Source organism: Panicum hallii, chromosome 1 (assembly GCF_002211085.1).
Source record: "Panicum hallii strain FIL2 chromosome 1, PHallii_v3.1, whole genome shotgun sequence".
Lineage (NCBI taxonomy): Eukaryota > Viridiplantae > Streptophyta > Magnoliopsida > Poales > Poaceae > Panicum > Panicum hallii.
In genome coordinates, this window is record NC_038042.1 from 45,926,163 (window position 1) to 45,946,882 (window position 20,720).

At 49.0% G+C, this 20,720-nt stretch overlaps 5 protein-coding genes and 1 long non-coding RNA gene across 8 annotated transcripts; 3 read left to right on the forward strand and 3 right to left on the reverse strand.

The window, feature by feature from the left end:
- Positions 1-2,634: 2,634 nt before the first annotated feature.
- Positions 2,635-3,751, forward strand: LOC112876190. The gene has a single exon (XM_025940246.1). The coding sequence runs from the start codon at positions 2,863-2,865 to the stop codon at positions 3,601-3,603; it is 741 nt and encodes a 246-aa protein (XP_025796031.1). The 5' UTR covers positions 2,635-2,862; the 3' UTR covers positions 3,604-3,751.
- Positions 3,752-4,597: 846 nt separating this feature from the next.
- LOC112878904 (HHIP-like protein 1) lies at positions 4,598-5,716 on the reverse strand. Its single transcript, XM_025943165.1, has 2 exons — positions 4,988-5,716; positions 4,598-4,883 (listed from the first exon to the last, which is right to left on the reverse strand). The coding sequence occupies exons 1-2, from the start codon at positions 5,693-5,695 to the stop codon at positions 4,815-4,817; spliced, it is 777 nt and encodes a 258-aa protein (XP_025798950.1). The 5' UTR covers positions 5,696-5,716; the 3' UTR covers positions 4,598-4,814.
- A 2,395-nt stretch (positions 5,717-8,111) lies between these two features.
- LOC112893370 (uncharacterized protein At2g27730, mitochondrial-like) lies at positions 8,112-9,067 on the reverse strand. 2 transcript variants are annotated; one of them, XM_025960673.1, is made up of 3 exons: positions 8,739-9,067; positions 8,501-8,637; positions 8,112-8,397 (listed from the first exon to the last, which is right to left on the reverse strand). In XM_025960673.1, exons 1-2 carry the CDS (start codon positions 8,925-8,927, stop codon positions 8,509-8,511), a joined length of 318 nt encoding a protein of 105 aa, XP_025816458.1. In that variant the 5' UTR covers positions 8,928-9,067; the 3' UTR covers positions 8,112-8,397; positions 8,501-8,508. The 2 variants fall into 2 exon arrangements, with proteins under 2 accessions (XP_025816458.1, XP_025816448.1); XM_025960663.1 differs by having other exon boundaries at positions 8,539-8,637; positions 8,739-9,064.
- A 708-nt stretch (positions 9,068-9,775) lies between these two features.
- LOC112872830 (N-carbamoylputrescine amidase) lies at positions 9,776-13,786 on the forward strand. Its single transcript, XM_025935871.1, has 9 exons — positions 9,776-9,939; positions 11,854-11,902; positions 12,072-12,163; positions 12,270-12,421; positions 12,498-12,544; positions 12,693-12,726; positions 12,845-13,011; positions 13,162-13,258; positions 13,350-13,786. Exons 1-9 carry the CDS (start codon positions 9,848-9,850, stop codon positions 13,514-13,516), a joined length of 897 nt encoding a protein of 298 aa, XP_025791656.1. The 5' UTR covers positions 9,776-9,847; the 3' UTR covers positions 13,517-13,786.
- A 364-nt stretch (positions 13,787-14,150) lies between these two features.
- On the reverse strand, positions 14,151-15,183 carry LOC112872839 (protein FANTASTIC FOUR 3-like). The gene has a single exon (XM_025935879.1). The coding sequence runs from the start codon at positions 14,985-14,987 to the stop codon at positions 14,319-14,321; it is 669 nt and encodes a 222-aa protein (XP_025791664.1). The 5' UTR covers positions 14,988-15,183; the 3' UTR covers positions 14,151-14,318.
- A 3,203-nt stretch (positions 15,184-18,386) lies between these two features.
- Positions 18,387-20,499, forward strand: LOC112892964. Of its 2 annotated transcripts, none has more exons than XR_003228736.1 (2): positions 18,387-18,952; positions 19,083-20,499. It is a non-coding gene; the product is annotated as an uncharacterized LOC112892964 (long non-coding RNA). The 2 variants fall into 2 exon arrangements; XR_003228731.1 differs by having other exon boundaries at positions 18,387-18,924.
- Positions 20,500-20,720: the final 221 nt, after the last annotated feature.

Sequence of the window (20,720 nt, forward strand, 5' to 3'; positions counted from 1 at the left end):
GATCACCGCTCGCGATGCCGCGCGCCGTCCACGATCGCGCCGCCCAAACTGTCTCTCCCTCGTGTGTTGTTCTCGTTCACGCCGCCGACCCCACCAGGGTCACCTGCTTCTGCCCCGCGCGCACCCTAGGTTCCTAGCCGCCGCATCGTTTGCACGTCGCGACCAGATCGGCCAACCGCTTGTTGGGTCGTCGTTCGCCGCCGTCGCGACGACCCCCATCACCCCCGACGAGAACGACGGCCACACGTGCAGCAACTGGCGCTGGTAGTTGATGATGATTTTGGCCGGTGTGTTCCCTCGTCAATTATTCGTACCATACGTCCCGATGCATTTCCGAGACTTATTGATCCCGTCCTCCATCGCGATTCAATAAGCCGCATCACCGATCTACTCGACCTGCTGGTTACCCAGGAGCAGCAACACCGTACCAATGCAGAGCCTATGCGGTTCAATTTTACTGCCGCCTTTCATCAGAACTTTCTGCGTGCTCGTCAATTTCTCTGCTGCTTCCTCTTACTCCATTTCTCTGTTGTTTCCTCTTAATAATCGCGCAGGTTTTGGTATGAGACCTGGCTCCATTCGGTTAGGCAACCAGCGGTACCATGACACTTAATCAGTACTAACAAAAATCTTACAAGCAAACATCCGAGTTCTGATTGGCAACAATTTTTTTGGATCACATGGAAACCATGGTTTTAAATCGCCGGCCCAAATGCCATAGCGGTTGCCCTTCGTAGCAGCTATAGCCGGATATAGCGGCAGCTATAGCTGGCTATTTAAAACCTTGATGGAAACCGACATCACTGAATTGCACAGGTAATTTTAAAGCATTTAGATGCTTTCATGCAAGGGATCCTACAAGCAAAAATATATAATGTTGAGGGTTTGCTACATCTCATCATGTTCTGAAGAATAGTAGTTGCAGAGACTCTTACCTTTGTTATTTACAAAGAATAGTGCTCTTTTTGCAGAAACTTTGGAAACGAGATGAAGAACTTAGCCAAGAGAGTGGTAGATTGCTTCAGAGCACTTCTTTTTTTTTCTTTTACATTGATTTCATTTGGGCGTCAAGTCTTATTTGCATCTTGGTTCCTTGCAATTTAGTAGAGACGTAGTATAATGGATGATTTGCAAATTGCTTTGACCTGATATGTATGACAGTGACATGCACATAGTTGTTTTTGCACCCACTCAAAAACTGAAGGTTTTCGGTGGTTACATGCACTCTATTGCCCTTCTGAAATTTGTCAGGGCTAACCTCGCATACGACAAGCTTCATATCTTTTGAGTTGCATGCGCTCCAAGGTATTTTGCTTCCGGATAATTATACTTGATGCAGTTGGAGCAAGTAGGCGCTACCGCGCTATCACTGCCAACTTTGTTCGACTGCACAGTCAAATTCAGAGTGTTGAATGGAAGTCCTTCCAGTATTTTCTTTTATGTGCCAGCTTCATAAAATAGTTGCATGAGCAGTGTGAGCAGAGCACAGGGCAATCCATTCAAGCGGTTCCTTAACCTATTCTGTGGTAAGTATTGAGACCATCAGCAGCTGCTTGTACTATAGCGTTTGGCATCAATCTAGCGTAACTCATGATTGATGGCTTGTGACTGAATATCAGGTTGTTTTGGGACACATGAGGCAACAAACTGACTAATGGGATGATTGTGTGGTAGTGGTGTATACATCCTTGTTCGGCTGGAGCAACATACATCTTTGTTGTGGCTGAAATGTTGTGTGTATATCTATCTATCCATCTATCTATCTGGTGTCCATGTTGTGCAGATTCATCATTATTATGAACCATCCATTACCTGTGTATTATATAAAAACTACGAAAAAATCACTTTAGCTAAAAGAGAATGGCCTTGCCCAGCTGCACCTGTAGTTGGCCATTTGGGCGGCCCGGCCTGACCTGGCACAGGCACCACTCGATCAGACACGACTTGACCTGACAACAACAGTATTGTGCCAGGTCGGGCCGTACCACAGGCTGCAAGGCAAGCATGAGCACGGCCCGCCGGCCTATTTATCGTGCCGGTCCAGCCTGACATGCTATCGGACCCGTTGATCGATCAACCGCGACCGAGGGCCCGTTGTGGGTGCCCTAACACTAAAAAAATAATGTCCTGCATAAACTTCGAGATTCCATTGTCTATGAGATTTATCCTGCACAAACTTCCAGTTGTTTGTCCAAAAGAAGTACCAAGTACCTCAATAGAAAAACGTGGAAACAACGTATGCACGAAGCACCAGGCCGATTCAAAGCAAACCACCTCGAATGGAAACGGCGCGTCCAAAAGGCAAGAGAAGCTTCTACTCGTCGATCCTCATCTCGATCCACCGCGGCTGGTGGCGCCAAGCACCAAGCACTCCTCAGCCCTCCCGCGCGCCCGGGACCCATCCCATGCACCACCACTAAACCTCATTAGCTAGGTAGCGTCTGGTACGGGTAGGCGCTGCTCGTGCTGTCGTGCGGCTGAGTTAACCAAACTCGATTAGCTTAGCTCGGACAGGACAAGCGCAAGAGCACGCGGCAGGGTTTTCTTCTCGGGAGCACAGTCCAAGCGCCGGTTTAAATTACTCCAAAGCGACCGGCCAACCCCCCGGATTATGATAAGCCGCCCCCACCCAACCCCGGCCATGTCGCCTTTTCAAATCCCCACACCTCCAAACCATTGGCGCCTCCGATCCCCGGCAGCCTGGAGCAAGATACCCCTTCTGCCCCTTGCCGCCTCGCCACGACACGACACCACCTCTTCAAAACCGTACCCAGCTGTCTGCCCTGCTGCCTGTGCTTGCGCGCGCGCACACACACACACCGCGCAGCCACAGAGAGTCGTAAGCCACGTTGAGCCGCGGGGATGCCACCGCTCGACCTCGGCGGCGGCGGCGAGGAGTTGAAGGCCGCGTGCGGTTGCGACACCGCGCTGTTCGACGACGGCTCCGACGCCGAGGAGCGCGACGACGACGACGACGACGACCCGTACGCCCCCCCGCAGTCCCTCCGGCTGAGGATCGGCGAGGACATCGACTGGAGCGACGTCGGCGGCGGGGCGGTGCTGGAGCGGGACGACTCCACCAAGGGCGCCGGCGCCAACCCCAAGTGCGCCGCGCGCCGGAGCGTGGCCGCCGCCGCCGCCGCGAGGAGCTCGCTGTCGTCGTCCACCCCGCCGGCGCCGAGGGCGGTGGCCGTGGTCATCGGCGGCCTGGCGCCCGCCGCGGGGGGCAAGGCCGCGCGGGAGCACGGCAGGCGGCGCCGCTCCCCGTGCCGCCTCGGCGAACGCGCCAGGGTGTTCGCGGCCGGGGAGGCGACCGCGGACCGCCTGGCAGAGCCGGGCTCGCCCAAGGTGTCCTGCCTCGGCGGCGTCCGGTCGCAGCCGCGGGCCGCGGCTGAGGGGGTCGGCGGTGGCCGCCGGTGGTGGGCGTGGCTGGCGGCCGACTCACTTCCTGCTGCTGCTGGAACGGCCGGCGCTAGAGGATGTCCAGGGGGAGCGAAGCCGACTAGCCATTGGTTCGGCGGTGGCGGCGCCACCCGTCACCGCCTGTGCTGGATGCGGACGTGGCATCGGGGCCTCGGATCATCAGATCGATCGGTGGAGTAGGTGTCGGCCACATGGAAGTTTTCGTCTTCTCTAGTTAGCTCTGGGTTGTCTCTGCTCCGCTCATGGTTGGCCGGAGCAGCTCGTGCCTTTCCTGTACATGGGGCCTTCACCAGGTGTTCAATTTGAATTTAAACTTCGTCATGCGCCATTCTGCCTCTCCACAGCTTCACTGTCGAGTCTCTTAGCATGTGTCATGCGTAGTGGGTCAGAGCCGAAGGCACCTTGCTCTTTCTGGGTTCACATTGCTGAGTAGGGGCATGTTTAGTTCACTTTGCATTTTTGCAAAATTTTACTGTAGCAAAGGAATCTTGCTAATTTGAAGTACTAAATGAAGTCTATTTGCAAAACTTTTTGCATGGATGGGTTGTAAATCGCGAGACGAATCTAATGAGCCTACTTAATCCATGTTTTGCAACAGTGATGCTACAGTTGATTTACAACCCATCCATGCAAAAAGTTTTGCAAATAGACTTCATTTAGTACTTCAAATTAGCAAGATTACTTTGCTACAGTAAAATTTTGCAAAAATGCAAAGTGAACTAAACAGGCCCTAAGGCTATTTGTTCAATCCGGAGCTTTTTGTCGCCGAGCAGCCGCTGTTTGTGGGGAATGTCCTCGTAGAGTATTGTCCTAATTGATTGTATTCGTGGCATTCCCTGCTGTAAGTGCCATGGAACTTGCCATCTTGCCTAGTGCTTGCTCCTCTTTCTCGGACTTTTGATGGTCAAGCAATAAAAATGTTAGTCGAGCTTTGATAAAGGGAAATAGTTCACGTATGTAAAGGCCCCGTCTGGAGGACACGTTGGATTTTGGATGGATTTGCAAAATCTGGATTATGACTAGAATCTAAATATTGTTGTTTGGATTCTTGGATTCTAGAATCAGATTTTATGAATTTTTAGTTCATACATCCCTTATATGCTCTTGGTGCTTTTCTTTCTTTTTGCCACCAAATGCAACACTATTTCCCACCAATACACATGAACTTCAACTTGATCACACTGTTGCTTAACATTACTCACAAAGACATACAAAGTGCATGAATACAACACTACTTGCCACCAATGCACGTAAACGTGAACCTGATGCTGCAGCTCAACGCCCAGCTCGCCGCCGCCATGATCTCGCCGGCAATCCGCCTCCTCCCAGAGTACACCACCGTCACGGCGCGTAGATGCTGCCGTTGCTAACGCCGGTGGAGCCCGAAAGCATCAGTGCCTTGAACTTTTGACAGTCGTGCTCTGGATCTCGTTCAAGCTTTGGTTATACTTCTCATTCATCTGCAGATCGTTATAATCGAAATATGCTTAACAATTACCAATGTGAGTGGCGCAAGAAAAATGCAGTGAAATTTGCCTGGGAGATGGTGTGAACGAACGCTCACCAGCTGAAGCATCTTGAGGAGGTTGCTCTTGAAGCTCTGAGCCTCGCCGCCGTCCTCGGACGAGGCCATGAGATGGTTAAGCCCACCACGGATGGCTAGCACACCTAGCAGCTCGACGGCCTCGCGCCGCTGTACGAGTCGGCGGCCACGTCCGCGACGCCGTACAGCATGTGGTCGACGACGTCGTTGTCTCGTTGAGCACCTCCTGCGCCACGTCCGCGTACCGCGAGCGCACCACCACCATGGCAAGCTCGTGCATACAACAGCTGCGGCAGCTCGGTCAGCGCGGAGCGACTCACTTCCAACAAGCACTCGGCGTGCGCGGCCGCCCGGCGACTGCACGCTCGGCCCGCTAGTCGCACGGATTCGCGCGGCGCCAGAGATTGCGCGGCCGCGGCCGGGGTGGGGCCACGCCGGCACGACCGCACGCTCGGCCCGCCGGTCGCGAGGCGGGCGCGGCCGGGGACGGGGATGGGCAGCGCTGGGCGTGCGACGACGGCCATCGACGGGGACTCCTGGTAGGCTCGCGGCGGGGATGGAGACCGGCGCGCTGGCAAGTAGACGCCCGCCCGCGCGGGGATGAGCGGTGGCACGGCGCCGACGGCCGCCCGGCCGGGAACGACCGCCGCCTGGACGGGATTCACGGGAGGGGACGACGGAATCGACGGTGCCCGCGGGGCGCAGACAGGTGGGGAAGGCCGGTGACATCGATCTGTCGCGGATGGAGCAAGGGCCGGCGGCGGCGCATGGAGCAGGGGCGACGGGGGAGAGGAATCACCCGCCGTGCGAGGGATCGAGGACGAATGGAGATGGCAGGTTCGTGTAAATTCGTGTAATTTGGCAGTACTGTAATTTGGCGGCGCCGTGTCGTTTCCCGCAGCGACCAGCGTGGCGCCCCGCCCGGCCGCCGTTACCGCTCTTCCACCCTCCCCCCTCCCAGTATTTCTACCACCGCCCCGCGCGCTTCCCGGTTCCCTACTTCCCTCCCACACCATTCCACTCTGTTTCGTGCTCCCTGGCCCGTCACTCCCTCCGCCAGCCACGCGCCACTGTTGCATCTCAAGGTACTGTGCTAGCATCTCTCTCTCTCTCTCTCTCTCTCTCTCTCTCTCTCTCTCTCGTTCCATGGCTTCGAGCTCTCATCCTCTGGCTCGGCCTCGCGTCACCAGTTGAGAGAGACCGATCGGCAGAGCAACTGTGAGATCGGCTTGCCCTGCGTCGAAGATTGGTCGAATTTTAACCGAGGCTTCTTGCTGCATGCAGGGCAGGGGCGGAGGTACCGGCCAGGTCGGCTTCGGCTTCCCGCGGCTCGTAATTAATGTCTAAATTTTTTATAGTATAAAATGAGATACATATCCTACATGATGGATACTTGATTAACACCTTAATCATCAATACTTGTGGATGAAATAAGTTATATAGTTAGAGTTGTGCTATGTGATTTGACATATTTATTATTTTTTTAAGTATCATTTCGTTCTCGATTGTATACTTGATCGTATATTTTCATTTATAAAATTATCGTAATACCGATACCGTTTTCGTTTTCAATATTATCATATCGTTTCGGATGAAAATATATGAAAGTGAAAGTGATAAAGGGTGTATTTGGTTGGGCTTTTACACCTGTTTTTACTTTTGCAAAAGACAAAAGCCAACCAAAGGGTTTAAACGCTCTAGCTGCTTTTACCCAAAAGCAGCTTTCACCCTAATACAAATGCAAAAACAACTTCCCCCCTGCTTTCAGTGACTTTTAAGGTAAAAAAATTACCCACCTGTCATTGGTTATGGAGTAAAACGGTTCGTTCTATCAGCTCCCATCCCCGTCCGCTTGTCAGCCGCGCCCCCCCTCCTGCGCCACCAGCGCCTCCTGCTTGCACCCCCCCCCCCCCCCCCGCCGGGAACCTACCAGGCGCTGCGCCTGCAGCCCCCCCCCCCTCCGCCCTGCGCCGGGAGCCTGCCAGGCGCTGCTAGAAGAATTCTGCAGAGGTTCGTTTTGGAGATAGCACGCCCCGACGCCGCGCCGCCCCGGCCACCCTGTCACCGCACCGCCGCACCCGCTCCGACGTGAATATTTCGCACAAATCCGTGATTACGAGTTTTATAGTATTCTTATGGCCAATCTTATCGTTTGTCTAGGTGTGAAATTAAGAGATGTGATGCTGATGAGCAGTGCTTGGTACCATCTACAAGTGGCACGGCACAGACACAAGAAGATGGGAGTGAAGAGGTAGAAAATGAAGATACCATGAATACCATTCGTGACAAGATCACTGGTGATTTGGTTAGTGCGAGGGGGGACAGTTACGTTGACATACATCATAATTTTACGAGCCATTTACCTTGTGTAATTGCTACAATTCTATTGATGTGGACTATATGGATGAAAAACTTAGAAAATTTAATATTTTTCTTTTAAAAAATATATTTACATGCAAAATAGTGAACATATTATATTTGTACGAGTATTTTGGTTTATATACAGTTTCACAAACCTTCAGAGGTATTACATGTATTTCACCCACAGCACATAGTTTTCCACAGCTCACGGCTGCTCTAATCAAACGGTTTTCTATTTTTCCCACAGCAGCTTTTTCACAGCCCACAGCTTACAGTAGCTTTTCCAAAAATCACGGCACAGCAAACACACACAAAACCTTTCACCGATCATTTCCGACCCATATGCTAATAACCGTTTTCATTAGGGACGGATCTATGACCCGGGCCGCCCCAGCCCGGTTCCACAGCCCATATGCTCCCTTGTAGTGTGTATACGTGTTATTAGCTGGTTTGGTCAATAAACCGATCTCAGCTATAGAAAAACAGGGCGTGGAAGCCAGCTTTAGCCCAAATACCTGACGTCAAACCTAGTCACAGGCCTCGTTGCCCATGTTAATTTGCATAGAGACTGACATGTTCACTTGTTCAGCCCGGGTCCGGACCCCCGCCCGACAGCGAACCGGTTGCAAGCGCTGCCACGGTGCCCTCTACCAAAGGCCAAAGCTAGCACGGCCTCGCGACGCGTGCAGCACGGCGCAGGCGACTGGGAGAACAAATGCAGTCGGGGACACAGGATCAAGCTCGTGCCGCTGCTGCGCTCCCCGTCAGATCGTCGAATCGAGCATTACCTTCTTTCTCACACTGCACTTTTATTCATCATCGATGAACTATGTACATGCAAGAGGCTTGAGCGAAGCCTCCACTTGCAACCAACAAGGCACATCGCCGCTCCAAAGAAAGTTCGCAGTAGTAGTGATAGGGGTTACAAACACAGCGACAAGGCACTGTGCGCAGTACGACGAGCAGAGGTTCTATCTACATGTACGGATCAGCTGTACCCCACGCCACGCCGTCACATGAGCATCGATCTGATGCGGCGCTCAGCTTGGATGCGCCTCCTCCCCACCCTTCTGCAATCGACCAAACAAGAGCGCACGCACACGATCAGCACGGATTCCAGAGTTCACGACGAATTTGGGACATAAATCAGAAACTAGCTAGCGTAGCAATTAAGGTAGTGCTCAAGATCGAATCGCCGGCGCGTCAGTTACCTTCTTGTCCCCTTTGGCGGCGGCAGCCCTCTTGGCGGCCTCGGCCTTGTCCTTGTCCGCCTTCCTCCGCAGCTTCTCCAGCTTCTCCCGCTCCATCTTCTGCACGATCGAATCAACCCAGCTCAGTTAGCACCAACGACCAAATCGCACGCCATCGCGCCCGATCGCAACGCTTATTCAGCTAACGAATCGCCCGTCACCTGTATGTAGACGTTCTCGGCGGCGCGCTCCTCCTCGCTGAGCACCCTGCCGGAGGCCTTGTCGCTGAAGTAGCGCGGCGCGCGCCCGGCGCCGCCCAGGCCCTCCATCCTCCTCGCCACGGCCTCCGCGAGCGCCGCCCACGCAGGCCGAGGGACCAGAGCTCCCCCCACGGCCCTTCTTGTAGCCATCCCCCTCTCACACGGACGGTCTTCCTTCTTCTCGCCCCGCAAGAACGCTGAACAGTGAACACACACCGCTTACTCTTTATCCCTCCCCCAAGAACACGACGGCGTCGACACGTTGCCGGTGACTCGCGGCCGATCTGGATCGGCTTTGCTCCGATCTATTTGTAGGGGACGCCCTCGCCTTTTCTGTCAGTGTCCGGCGGATGCTTCGAACCTGCTAGATTCTCACGGGAGTGTGGATAAGGACGACCCGGATGGCGTCACAGCGAACACGGTTTCGCGAAACCGCGACCGGAACAGAGTGCGTTCTCCAGTATCGATCGTTCCGTTCCGTTCCAGCATTCGGTATCTATCCGATTGGTTTGGGATAAAACGGTGGAAGAAAATTGAAAAATAACAGAGAAGAATGCAGACCCAATCGCCATGGCATTTCGGACAAGTGGCATGGAGCAGGTGTCGTCGATCCGTTTCCGTTCCATGCGCGGTGTGGCAAGCAGCATGCGATGATGGCTACGAGAGAGGCAAAACGAGCAGTTCGGTGCGCCGGCGCAGCGGCGTCCGGCAAGGCGGCGCAGAGTTTTTCCTCTTCCTGGCGGGCTTCGGGCTCACCCAAAACTCTACTGGGCCTTGTCAGGCCTAGGTTGGCCTGACTAAGTCCGTCATGGGGCTCTGGTGTCGCCTAGCTCGGCCGGCCCAACGAACCGCCTCAAGTTCAACAACCCCCGTATCAGGTGGGCCCCGTGGCGGCTCCTGTTTTTCTCCATAAATGCCGACCATTTTCCTCTGCTTCATACGACAAGCAGCAGCCGCAGCAGCAGCAGCCGCAGTCCAAGCAGCGGAAGGAGCGAGTCGGGGGAGGGGGGAGGGGAGGGGGGAGGGGGGTTGGTGAAGTGGGAACGCGCGCGGCGGGAGCGGAGGCGAGGATGGCCGCGGCCGCGGGGAGGAAGGTGGCGGTCGCCGCCGTGCAGTTCGCCTGCACCGACGTCGAGGCCGAGAACGTCGCCACCGCCGAGAGGTATGGCCGCCTGCATCCCTAGCTAACCCCGTCCCTGATCCCCGCCCCAAAGGAACCAAAATTCTAGCTGTTTAGTTCGGTCGCGGTCTCGCGGAAGTTGAAGTTTGCTCAAGTTATGATTTGTGACTCTAACCCCTTGCTAACCCCGTCCCTGATTCCCGCCCCAAGGTGGGTTTTGCCTAGAAGGGGTTGATTCGTGAAGATTTGTCCTGAAATCCGCCTTCAGTACGCACTCCTACTACTTGATTTGCGTGCAGGAGTGTGCTTTCGGGAACGGTGCCTCAACTAGTTCTCTCATTACAAAATCTAGACGACTATCTATCCTGCTAGCACTTCATTTTTGTTTTACCATCAAGTATCTATCCTGCTAGAACTTCAGTTTCAGTAGCAATCTAGACGAGTAGCCTAGCCCAATCCCTAGTATCCACTAAAACTTGGATCCTTTTAAGGTGGCCAAAAATTTTGAGTACAAATGCACCTCAGAGAAAACTATAATGACTATATCTCAACTACCCTGTTTTTGCAAAATGGATTTCTATACCTTCTACCTTGGATTGGACAATCCTGTCAGCTACTTTATTCTTCCCTGTTCCGTTGCCATTCTTTTCTCTGTCAGCTACTTTATTCTTGCAGTGAATTATTGAGGCATCTGCCTTGGTGTTTGGATTCGATATGTACCTTTTTATTAAGTCCTTTTAGATAATGCAATGAAAATATACATTTTTTCGAGTCAAAATTAGTAGTTCTCTAATACAATTGTATACTGCTTGTGCTATATTGATAGCTTCTCCAAAATCTCAAATCACAAATTTGATGCTATGTTTTCAATTTGTTCATTTGGTGAGTGAGGTTTAGCTAATTATGTTACAAGATCTTTTATATTCTAGCATCGCAAAGTGAAAGCGTTATCCATCTGCTTATCCATCTACTTTGTATGCTGAGGAGTGAGGACTGCAAAAATATGTCCAATTACTGCAGAGTTGGTTCTTCTCTCCACATTTTAACCAACGTGTTTCAAGCCACTGGTTTAGTTCTAACTTCTAGCTACTATGTTAGAACTGGAGGACATTTCTGGATCACCTTTTGGGTAAATTAGCAACATATGTTTAACGAGTCAGTTTTACACCCTTGCAGTGATAACTCTTTTACCCCCTTTCCTTGGAAGTTACTTTGTCACTTTCCTGAAGGGCAGGACTCTATTTTCCAATAGTTACAGTGCTGCTCCGAAAGGGAGATAACATTGTTGATTGCTACGTTTACAGTGTGCTATATTTCATTGATTATTATTTTAGTGAAAGGAAACTATGAATTCCAAAAAAAATTGTCTTAACTCTATCAGCAATTTTCTTGCACCTCATGCATCATAACCACATTACAGTTCATCTTGCTGACTTGAACTTCTTGAACTTATTCTGTTTCCTGCTACTCTTTCATACATGTAGCATATTTGAAGGTGTATATTTATTTGAGCGCATTGTTGGATGATTGGGTTGCAAAGCTATTGTTTAGCTATGAGCTTGCCGGATCTGTTTGAAATTGATACTGATGGTTTTAATCTAGAACTCACCAATAGTGTCGGGGTGGCTTTCATTTACTTTAAATGCCATTCTCGGCTGGACAGTTTAGAACTTTTTTTGGTCAGTATATCATCCTCTGTGTGTTCAAAATTCACCAGTTTTGGAACCCTCTTTTTTTTGTTAGTATTCCATTCTTGTGTTAAAACTCAGCACGTTTAGAACTTTCTTTTTTCAAGATTTTGAAATTTATTCTGGCTCTGGTAGCAAATTGAGACATCCGTGATTTGAGTTATTTTATTTAAAATGATAGGGAGCATATGCTTTGCAGCTCTCACCCCCCCCCCCCCCCCGGTTTATCATTGTTGGAAAACTTGGGGACTGATCATTTGTATTGCAGGTTGATTAGGGAAGCGCACAAGAAAGGTGCGAAGATTGTACTCGTTCAGGTAAATTTATATGTGACAAATAAAATATTTAGCTAAAATTCGTCAAGACTTAACTGCAATGCTCCTTTCAAAATAAAGCAGAAAGAACATAGGAGTTCACGTAGATATTCTTGTTTTTGTATTACTTGAGTTTATAATTCTCTGTATATTTATTTTTTTCATGTCCTAGGAATTGTTTGAGGGGCACTATTTCTGTCAAGCTCAAAGGATGGATTTCTTTCGTCGCGCTAAACCTTATAAAGGCAACACAACTATCATAAGGTAGACTTTGTTGTTGTTCCTTTAAGCAGTCAATAGTAATGTATTCCTTCAATTTCTTTAACATTTACACTTACACCTTTGCGCCTCCACCCCCCTTGATCAACAGGATGCAGCAGCTTGCAAAGGAGTTGGAAGTTGTGATACCTGTCAGTTTTTTTGAAGAAGCAAACAATGCCCATTACAATTCAGTGGCCATCATTGATGCTGATGGCACTGATCTTGGCCTCTATCGCAAATCACACATTCCAGATGGACCAGGTAATAAATGTCATAGTAGTTTCCTGTTCCGCTATAGATTGGGTTATCGCATCTTCTAACTACCACTTTTTGTCAGGTTATCAAGAGAAATTTTATTTCAACCCGGGTGACACTGGCTTTAAGGTAATTCTTTGTTGTTCTAGGTTGCACTCCCAACTTTATGTGTATATTCCTCACAAAAAATATATATGGATTTATATATATTTTGAACTGTAACTGTGTTTGTGGTCAGCAAAAGTTCACTTAAATGTATTTACTGCTATTGATGCAGGCTTTCAAAACCAAGTATGCGACAATTGGTGTTGGTAAGTTATTTGTGTTCTGCAGTGATACTGGCACTTTTTAGTTTATGTACAGTAGCACTAATAGCAATTAATGTGACAATCTCACTCATAAATAATGCCATCATTCTTAAACTTGTAGGAATCTGCTGGGATCAGTGGTTCCCGGAGTGTGCAAGAGCAATGACTCTTCAGGGGGCTGAAATACTTTTCTACCCCACTGCAATTGGATCTGAACCGCAGGATGGTAACCTGGACTCTCGTGAACATTGGAAGCGTGTCATGCAAGGCCATGCTGGTGCCAATTTGGTACTATTTGTTGTTTTATATAGTTCATAATGCGTTATCAGCTTCATGTGGAATCATAAAGATGTTTCTATGTTTGCTGTTCCTCTTTAAGTGATACTGGTGAAACAGTCTTTTCTCTGATCATGTCATGATCTACCTTGAATTATCCAGGTTCCTCTTGTTGCTTCTAACCGGATAGGCAGAGAAACTGTTGAGACTGAGCATGGCAAGAGCACTATAACCTTCTACGGGAATTCCTTCATTGCAGGTAATCTAGCTTGTGTATCTTTATACTGGAAGATAGAAGAATCAAAGAATTAGAAACATGAGTTTAATTGAAGATCTGTGGTTCTCTGCAGGACCAACTGGAGAAATCGTGAAGCTTGCTAACGACAAAGATGAGGAAGTGCTGGTAGCAGAGTTTGACTTAGACGAGATAAAGTCAACCAGGCATGGTTGGGGGATATTCAGGGACCGCCGCCCTGAATTATATAAAGTGCTATTGACACTGGATGGTGAGAAATAATCATAAGCTCCACTTTAGCACGTGTATCTATCCTTGAATAGGACCTGAGCTCCACATTATTGGGAAGGCACAGGCTCCCCGAGTGTTGCCACCACATCGATGGTAGATTTTCCCTTCTTTCCCTGTCCAAATATGCTTTGCTTGCATCCGTACAAGCCACCTGTGTGATTCCTGATATTCTACATTTTCACATTTCATGAATAAATATTGTCATGCAATGCAACGCAATGCTTTGGCTGAGGAAAAAAAAACTATCAGAGATTCAACTAATATGTAATGCCATCAATGCTTTCTTGTTACCCTTCCATTTATGCTAGCATTAGCCTATTTGACTGCTTGGTTACTAATGTGGGAGGATGATAATACTCTGCAGAAGCTGCAGAATCAGCATATTTGATTCCATATGCCATTCACGATCGCGTTAACTGACAACTGTTAGCTAACTTTCACATGTGACCCGTTACTTTTCCATCAACTAAGTCAGGATTCTTGTGAACCCTGTTTTCTGTGTCCCCTAAAGTGCTCGAGAGCACAAAATTGCAGTAGCAGTGCCACGCATGATGCTCGTCCAGCTTCTGTACTTGGTTATGTTTTCTGGACGAGACTGTCTTTCTTTTGTTGATGCTCACCAGAGTATTGCCAAGCCGTAGCAATGGATTGGATGATTTGACTCACAACTGAACATAAATTCCGCTATATTTACATCTCTCTGGAAGTGAAAAAAAAAACCCACAGCACTAGGCGTGTGGAACTTGTTGACGAGTGCTGATTAAACCTCGGAGCAATAATCTAAAACCCTCTTCTATTCGTCCCCTTCCTGCCTTTTCTCATCTGCTGGTTCATGGTCTTGGCATTGATGGTGATGATGATGCGCATCTTCCGGTTCTTCCTCCTCCGGCTGGTGCTGCGCGAACTGGAGCGTGAACCGGCCGCCCTCCCGGCGCGCCTGGAGCAGCTCCCGGGTCGGTATCCTGACCTCCCGCAGCACGAGGCGGCCGTCCTCCCGGTGAGGCCGGAGGTAGAGCCACGGCTTGCCGCCGGCCCCGATCACCGAGATCGGGGGCGGGAACGGCGCCGGCCTCCCGCCCCTCGCCCTCCTCCCCGCCCCCTCGCCACCGCCGTCGCGGTGCTGCCGCTTGCACGGCACCACCTGGGCCTGCCCGACTTCGGCATCGCCGTAGCCGTTGCTGACATCGTCGGGGAGATCGCTGAGGTCGATGTCGCCGGAGCTCTCGGAGCCGAGGCCCTCGGTGCAGATCCCGAGGTGGCGCGACGGGAAGGGCGGAGGCGTCTTTTTGCCCGGCAGCGGCGGCGGCGGCGGTGTTGGTGCATCATCATCATCGAAGCCGATGAGGAACGGGTCGGGTACCTGCGATGAGGACCTCGCCGGCGCGGCCAGCGCCAGCGGCGGCGGCGGCGTTGGCCGGGTCCCCTGCTGCTGGTACCCGTAGGCGCACGCGGTCGCGGCCATGCACGCCACGCGGGCGGGCGCGCGCGCGCGTGGTGAGGCGAACTCGCCCTCGTCCTTGTTGCGGGCGTGCCGGGCCCCTGCTGCGCCCGTCTGGCGCCCTGTATTATAGGGGCCGGGGGGTCGAGGCGATATGGGGAATGGGAGCCGGACTCGTGGCCGCGCCCTGGGACGCCCCGGAGAGGGGCGGTGGCCGAGTGGCGGCCGGGGCAGCGGCCGGCGCGGGTGGATTGGATGGGCTGGATGGACGCGCTCGCGGTTACGATGAGATTCGGATCAGATCGGGCTGGAAGATCCGCTCGGTTTATCTGCGCCAACAACCAACGCTGCTACGGCGGATGGGGATCGATCGCGTCCTGGAGACCGGCAGCGTTTCGCGTCCTGATTTTCGCCTGCTTTGACCGCGAATGCCAGTTGATGGCTGCCTGATTTCGCTCGATGCCTCGGCACATGCCGAATTAGCAAGCGATGACGATGGTAATCCCGCGATCCTGCTGTAGCGCACGCGCTTGCAGGAGGCCGGTCAGGGTTCGGCACCTCGTCGTGGGCACGCCAACGGATGGGAAAATCTGGCGTGTAAATATATTTATCTGGGTGAGATGAGCGTGGAAGGAAGGAAAGACGGATCGGAACTCAACACGGCGAGCGGCAACTGACGGAGGAGGAAGCTGATGATCGATGTGGGCGCGGCGCGGGCGGCCAAACGACGTCCGCGCTAAATGTCCTCTGGCGACCAAGATTCTCAGGCGTGTTACGTGTTGCAGTGCGGAGTTTTGGCGACGATGATGCTGGGTTTTCTGGATCCCTTGCTGGAACTTTGGGCAGGGGAGGTCCACAGGGCAGGGAACGCCGCCACCCACGGCCGGACCGTGGAGTGCGGCCCTGCTCTAGCCAATAGCAACTCGCGAAGCAGCGACCCGGCAGCACGGCTTCGCGTGGGGGCCAATTATTGCGTGTCCCGACCGATGCCCGTCCAATTATTTTGGATCTTTTGGCCACCGCAGTCAAGAGTTCACCTTCACCGGCGCTTCGATAACGAAGGAGGTGACTGGGATCGGGCAGAGGCTACCGGCCGGGTTTTATCTGGAAAGGGGGGAAACATGGGAATGAATCTCATGAGCTGCTTATTTGATGAACAACTAAAATTGGACAAAACTAGCCCCAAGAATCAATGCTCTTGCACGGATTATAAATTTTTAGAGACGCAAGTGTTAAAAGTTCAGATTTAAATTGTACGATATAATTAGAATTGCTTATCTTAGCTCCCTCTCATTTTTTATATTCTAAGTAGTATTCATAGTGATACTTTGTAATTTTTATCATGCTGTGATAGAGTTTCATTTCCATTCATAGTTTTTCCCCTCTTTGCATCACACCTGCTCCATCGGTTTTTTGCACGCATTTATACATGGTCTGTACATCATTTATGTACACCTTGAGTTAGTTACCCCCCTCCCCCCACAAAAACAATGTCAGATATGAATTGGGCAATGTGGAAGCATATATAGTGAGTACGTGGGATATATCTATGGGTAAACAAACAGGAGCTTAAATAATCCTCAATGGTCAACAAATATCTTGGATTATAATCTAGATTATATAATTCATGTCCTAGATTATGATAATCCTATAAGCTATGGAGGAGATGCTTATTTCAGATTATAAGCTAGATTATATAATCTAGCAAGGAAACAAAAAGGGTCTATAATGCCATAGGTAGGTATTTTAGGGGTTTAATTAGATTATTTGTAACAATGAGGTGGGTAATTAGATGTAAACTTATTTTAAATTATTTTCATAATGTAATAGATGGGTAACTTAGTAAAAGATTTATGGGTTACTTTAGTCTATTTTCATAATGGCAGATATAGATACTTTTTTAAATAAAATAGATCCCATGGTTATTATTGTCAGTGGTAATGAGGATTAATGTAGAGGTTGTGTGATGGGATGATGATGTGTCTATGACATATGAACCTTAGGACTAAGGAAGTGCAGTAAACACCTATGGGAGACATCATCAGATCTTGAAATTACAGTGACATAATGCAAACCCATGAGAGGTTGAACCGACATATCTTGAAATTGTAATGACCCTATGATCACCTATGATATGCAAAGCTGACATATCTTCAAATCATAGCAATCCTATGATCATCTACTAGAGAATATGTGTTGATAATCTTCTAGAGATAAAGTTGCAGAGGTGTCTCGCTGCTAATGGACACATCACATACCGTCAAAAGAATACTTAGCCTCATCTGGAATAAATTAAGAAAAATACAAGTAGCCGAGTATGGGCCTTGAAGCTGGATTTCACCATAGAGAGCCTAACTACCTAAACTGTACTTAGTCCACCGAGAATGGATAAAATTGTTACTGAGATAAAAGGAGTTTGGTCTGCCACATGTTCCTTTTTGCTATGCCTAACCTTAGGCACTAGCCCCACTAGTGGTTTATTGAACCGTGTAGCCTCCATCAAGGTGCTAATAAGAAAACTCTCATATTAGATTTTCAATTAACGAATCACTATGCAAAGACTAGTTGTGGTGTTACTATACAATAGGTAGTTGTAATAAATTGCGCATAGTAACTATTTGCACTATGACCAACGTTGTAGAGAGAGCGGAGTTAGGGAGAGAGAGAAGGGGAGAGGGAGGGGGAGAGGGTGGGGGGGGGACGATTGTGAGAGAGATATTTTACTCTACTTGGAAAGTTAATATGGATAGTTAAAACAGGGCCGGATCCAACCTGATTGAGCCCCCTTCCATTTTGGAGGAGAAAGGAGGAAGGAGGAGGAAACAAAGAGGATGAAGAACGAAAGGAAGTAGAAGGGAAATGAGCCCCCTTAGACAATGGCTGCCTCTATCCTCCGACTAAAATACTTTATGAGTAAAATCTTATACCTTAAGTCAAAATTAGTGATCGTTGGTTTGCAACTAGAACAGTTAGATAAATATACAAATACAACAGAAAACAAAAGAGAAACTCGATTTTATGTTTATCAGGGCGCGCCGTTGCACATTGCTAGAAATTATCATAGGAGCGTTGCTTGGGCATTATTTCCGCATTTGAACAACTAGCTTAGTTGTGACATCACAATTGACAACAAAGAACGAGAATTTGGATTTCTTTGTGTGAACTGTATTTGGCACAAGCCACAAGCCACAATCAGATCCATTCAAATTAGCAACCCTTTAGTCCAACTCTCAACGGTCACCAGTAATTTTGACTAGAGAACTCCAACCATTAATTTGACATATAAGCTCATTCGATGGACGTATTAGAAAGCAATATCTTGGTTTGTCGACTTAATGATAGGTATAGCATAAGAAGACTTGTGGAGCATGTACCATAGAAGTACTTAGGCGAAATACTGCTTTTTTCCATTGCTTAATTAGTCTCCGATACTTCCTGGCTGCTTTGCCTGGTTACTTTGACCAAGGCTTGGGGCTGAGTTCTTGTGCTCGGAAAGATGCATAGAAGTAGGTACACTACATGAATATGGATCGTTAGTGATATATATAAAAAGCGTCAGGGGCATAACACACAGGTGATGACTCCATCCCAGCCAGCCGTATTTTTATTATTTGGAACGGCCGGTTCTACCCGACGGATCATTGCGTGCGGTTCGGACTTCCGACTCCCAGTCTGCATCCCATTTATTTTGCGTCGTTCCATTTCCATTCCCCATCATCTTTCTCCTGTTCCCCATTTTCTTTCCCTTCCGCTCCTCTCCCTTCTTGATCCAGAGCAGCGCCCCATGGAGGATCTCGTTCCAGACAGCAGGCCAGCAAGTGGGAGCGCGGCGCTCCCCGTGGTGGCGAGCGCGGTGGAGCCTCGGGCGGCAGCAGATGCGGACGAAGGCCTCGGCAGCGCGGGATCCCGACGGCCTTCAGCAGGCGAGGCGCAGACCAAGGCGTGACTGGTGGTCGGCAAGGTGTGTGGCGGCACGCGCCGAAGCTCCGGTGGGGTAGAGCTTGACACCGGTGTCGATGGGGATCACCGGAACTGTCAGCCAAATACCGTTAAGACTCCCACAATTATCCCTTCCCCACCGGGTTCCTCCCTCACAGCTGGCACCTCTCCCATGCCCAGGTTCCTCTTCCTGATCCCCCTGGCGTCGCAGATCCAAGCACCCGCGTGCTCCCTCCGTCGCCTCTGATTAGCTGACAGTACATGCAGCATCCTTTTATTCAACTTATTATGCAGAGATTGTTCATCAAATAGCCCATACTTATACGCATGGCAGTAGGCATATCTTTAGCACTGCTTAACCTGGTTTAGCCAATGTGTCTCCATAATCTCTTTTTCACCTCGTTTAGGAACCACATTCTTTAAGTGACACAGGTTCAGAGTTTTTTTACAATGTAACCCTAGAACTAAAATGCCAAGCGTAAGTCCGTAACCCAGGCACCATACCTCACTTTATCTGGCTGGTAATTTTCACTTTAGAATTTTTTAGAGATTTGATAGGATGCATAGAGGACAGAAGTGGCAACATGGATGTGCTCCATCTTCCAACGTGGTATGTGCTCCAAACAAAGATTTTTCAGTTTCTATCGTCAAAACAGTATGTTACTTTTTTCACTAGCAATTATACTTATTCCTTATAACATTTTTATAGCTTCCGATAAGCAATTTACATTTCCTGATTTAGCAAATGCGTTTCTAGTGTTTTGTGCTATTACCAGACACTAGTAGAACTGGATATAATAAAGTGTGATCTGCATCATTATATGATTCTGATCTACAAGCACACATATCTGACCAGAATGATGCATCGTGTTTTTACCCTCAATTATAGGCTTTCTTTCCTCCAGTCACGGTAGTATTGTGCTAGATCCTAAGCATCACTGGTTCTTTAGTTAGGCAATAATATTGGTATGAATTAGGCAATAACATTGTTCTTGATAGGCAATAATATGGGTTACAATAGGTACTTTTTATGCGGAAGGTTACATGCGGCTTCTGCATGCTGCAGCTGCTGAAGATAATGAATCATCATATGGCAACTGCTGTAACATAAAGTATTGCATTATGGATAGTTGATGCACATGTAGGAGCAGCTGCATCAGCACAAATTGTTGTGCTTGCGCCACAGTTGTAACAGCATCATTAGATGCTAAATCAACTAGCAAATTATTCATTTGAGTGTTATGTCTACCAATGTCAAAAATATGATGTTCACCATTCCCATTTTGTGATTGTACATGTTCATTATAGCATTTCTAGCATTTTTCCTGGCCACTTGTATTTGAAGCTAAGTAGTTTATTGATTATTCCTGACCACGTTGTAGAGATGGAGTTTTCAGGAATGCTATCATCCATTTTTCTCTGCTTCATGTGTTTAGATGGTTGCTTGTATGTATCCTTTATTCTTTTCTTTTTCTAGGTCATTGGCTGGACCAAAAGTAATTGGCTTGAGCTACTTCCCATACATGCATATGGGGATGTAATGAACTAAGTGGTGACCCAGAATTACACCATTGCGTACACACTTGTCTTATGTTCATTTTGGTCACATTTAATTTGGATTGCCATAAAGCATTGAAATGAGATGTATATTATACTTATATGCATATTCTGAATTAGGCAAAAATGTGGTTCCCAAATAGGTGAAATAGTATACTGCATTAGGCAATAGTAATATCGTTTGATTAGGAATTATAGCCTTGTGCAGAAATTCTCTAGTTATGGTTAATCCGTTTACTTATTATGCTTTACAATTTTCGG

What these genes read in the sequence shown, in the direction of transcription:
- LOC112876190 (XM_025940246.1), top strand. Translation starts at nt 2,863, where the DNA reads ATGCCACCGCTCGACCTCGGCGGCGGCGGCGAGGAGTTGAAGGCCGCG.
- LOC112878904 (XM_025943165.1), bottom strand. Translation starts at nt 5,695, where the DNA reads ATGTCACCGGCCTTCCCCACCTGTCTGCGCCCCGCGGGCACCGTCGAT. An exon ending in TCCTCAAGATGCTTCAGCTG is followed by an intron (nt 4,884 to 4,987) that starts GTGAGCGTTCGT and finishes AACGATCTGCAG; the next exon opens with ATGAATGAGAAGTATAACCA.
- LOC112893370 (XM_025960673.1), bottom strand. Translation starts at nt 8,927, where the DNA reads ATGGCTACAAGAAGGGCCGTGGGGGGAGCTCTGGTCCCTCGGCCTGCG. An exon ending in CCGAGAACGTCTACATACAG is followed by an intron (nt 8,638 to 8,738) that starts GTGACGGGCGAT and finishes TCGATCGTGCAG; the next exon opens with AAGATGGAGCGGGAGAAGCT.
- LOC112872830 (XM_025935871.1), top strand. Translation starts at nt 9,848, where the DNA reads ATGGCCGCGGCCGCGGGGAGGAAGGTGGCGGTCGCCGCCGTGCAGTTC. An exon ending in CGGGTGACACTGGCTTTAAG is followed by an intron (nt 12,545 to 12,692) that starts GTAATTCTTTGT and finishes CTATTGATGCAG; the next exon opens with GCTTTCAAAACCAAGTATGC. An exon ending in GCCATGCTGGTGCCAATTTG is followed by an intron (nt 13,012 to 13,161) that starts GTACTATTTGTT and finishes TGAATTATCCAG; the next exon opens with GTTCCTCTTGTTGCTTCTAA.
- LOC112872839 (XM_025935879.1), bottom strand. Translation starts at nt 14,987, where the DNA reads ATGGCCGCGACCGCGTGCGCCTACGGGTACCAGCAGCAGGGGACCCGG.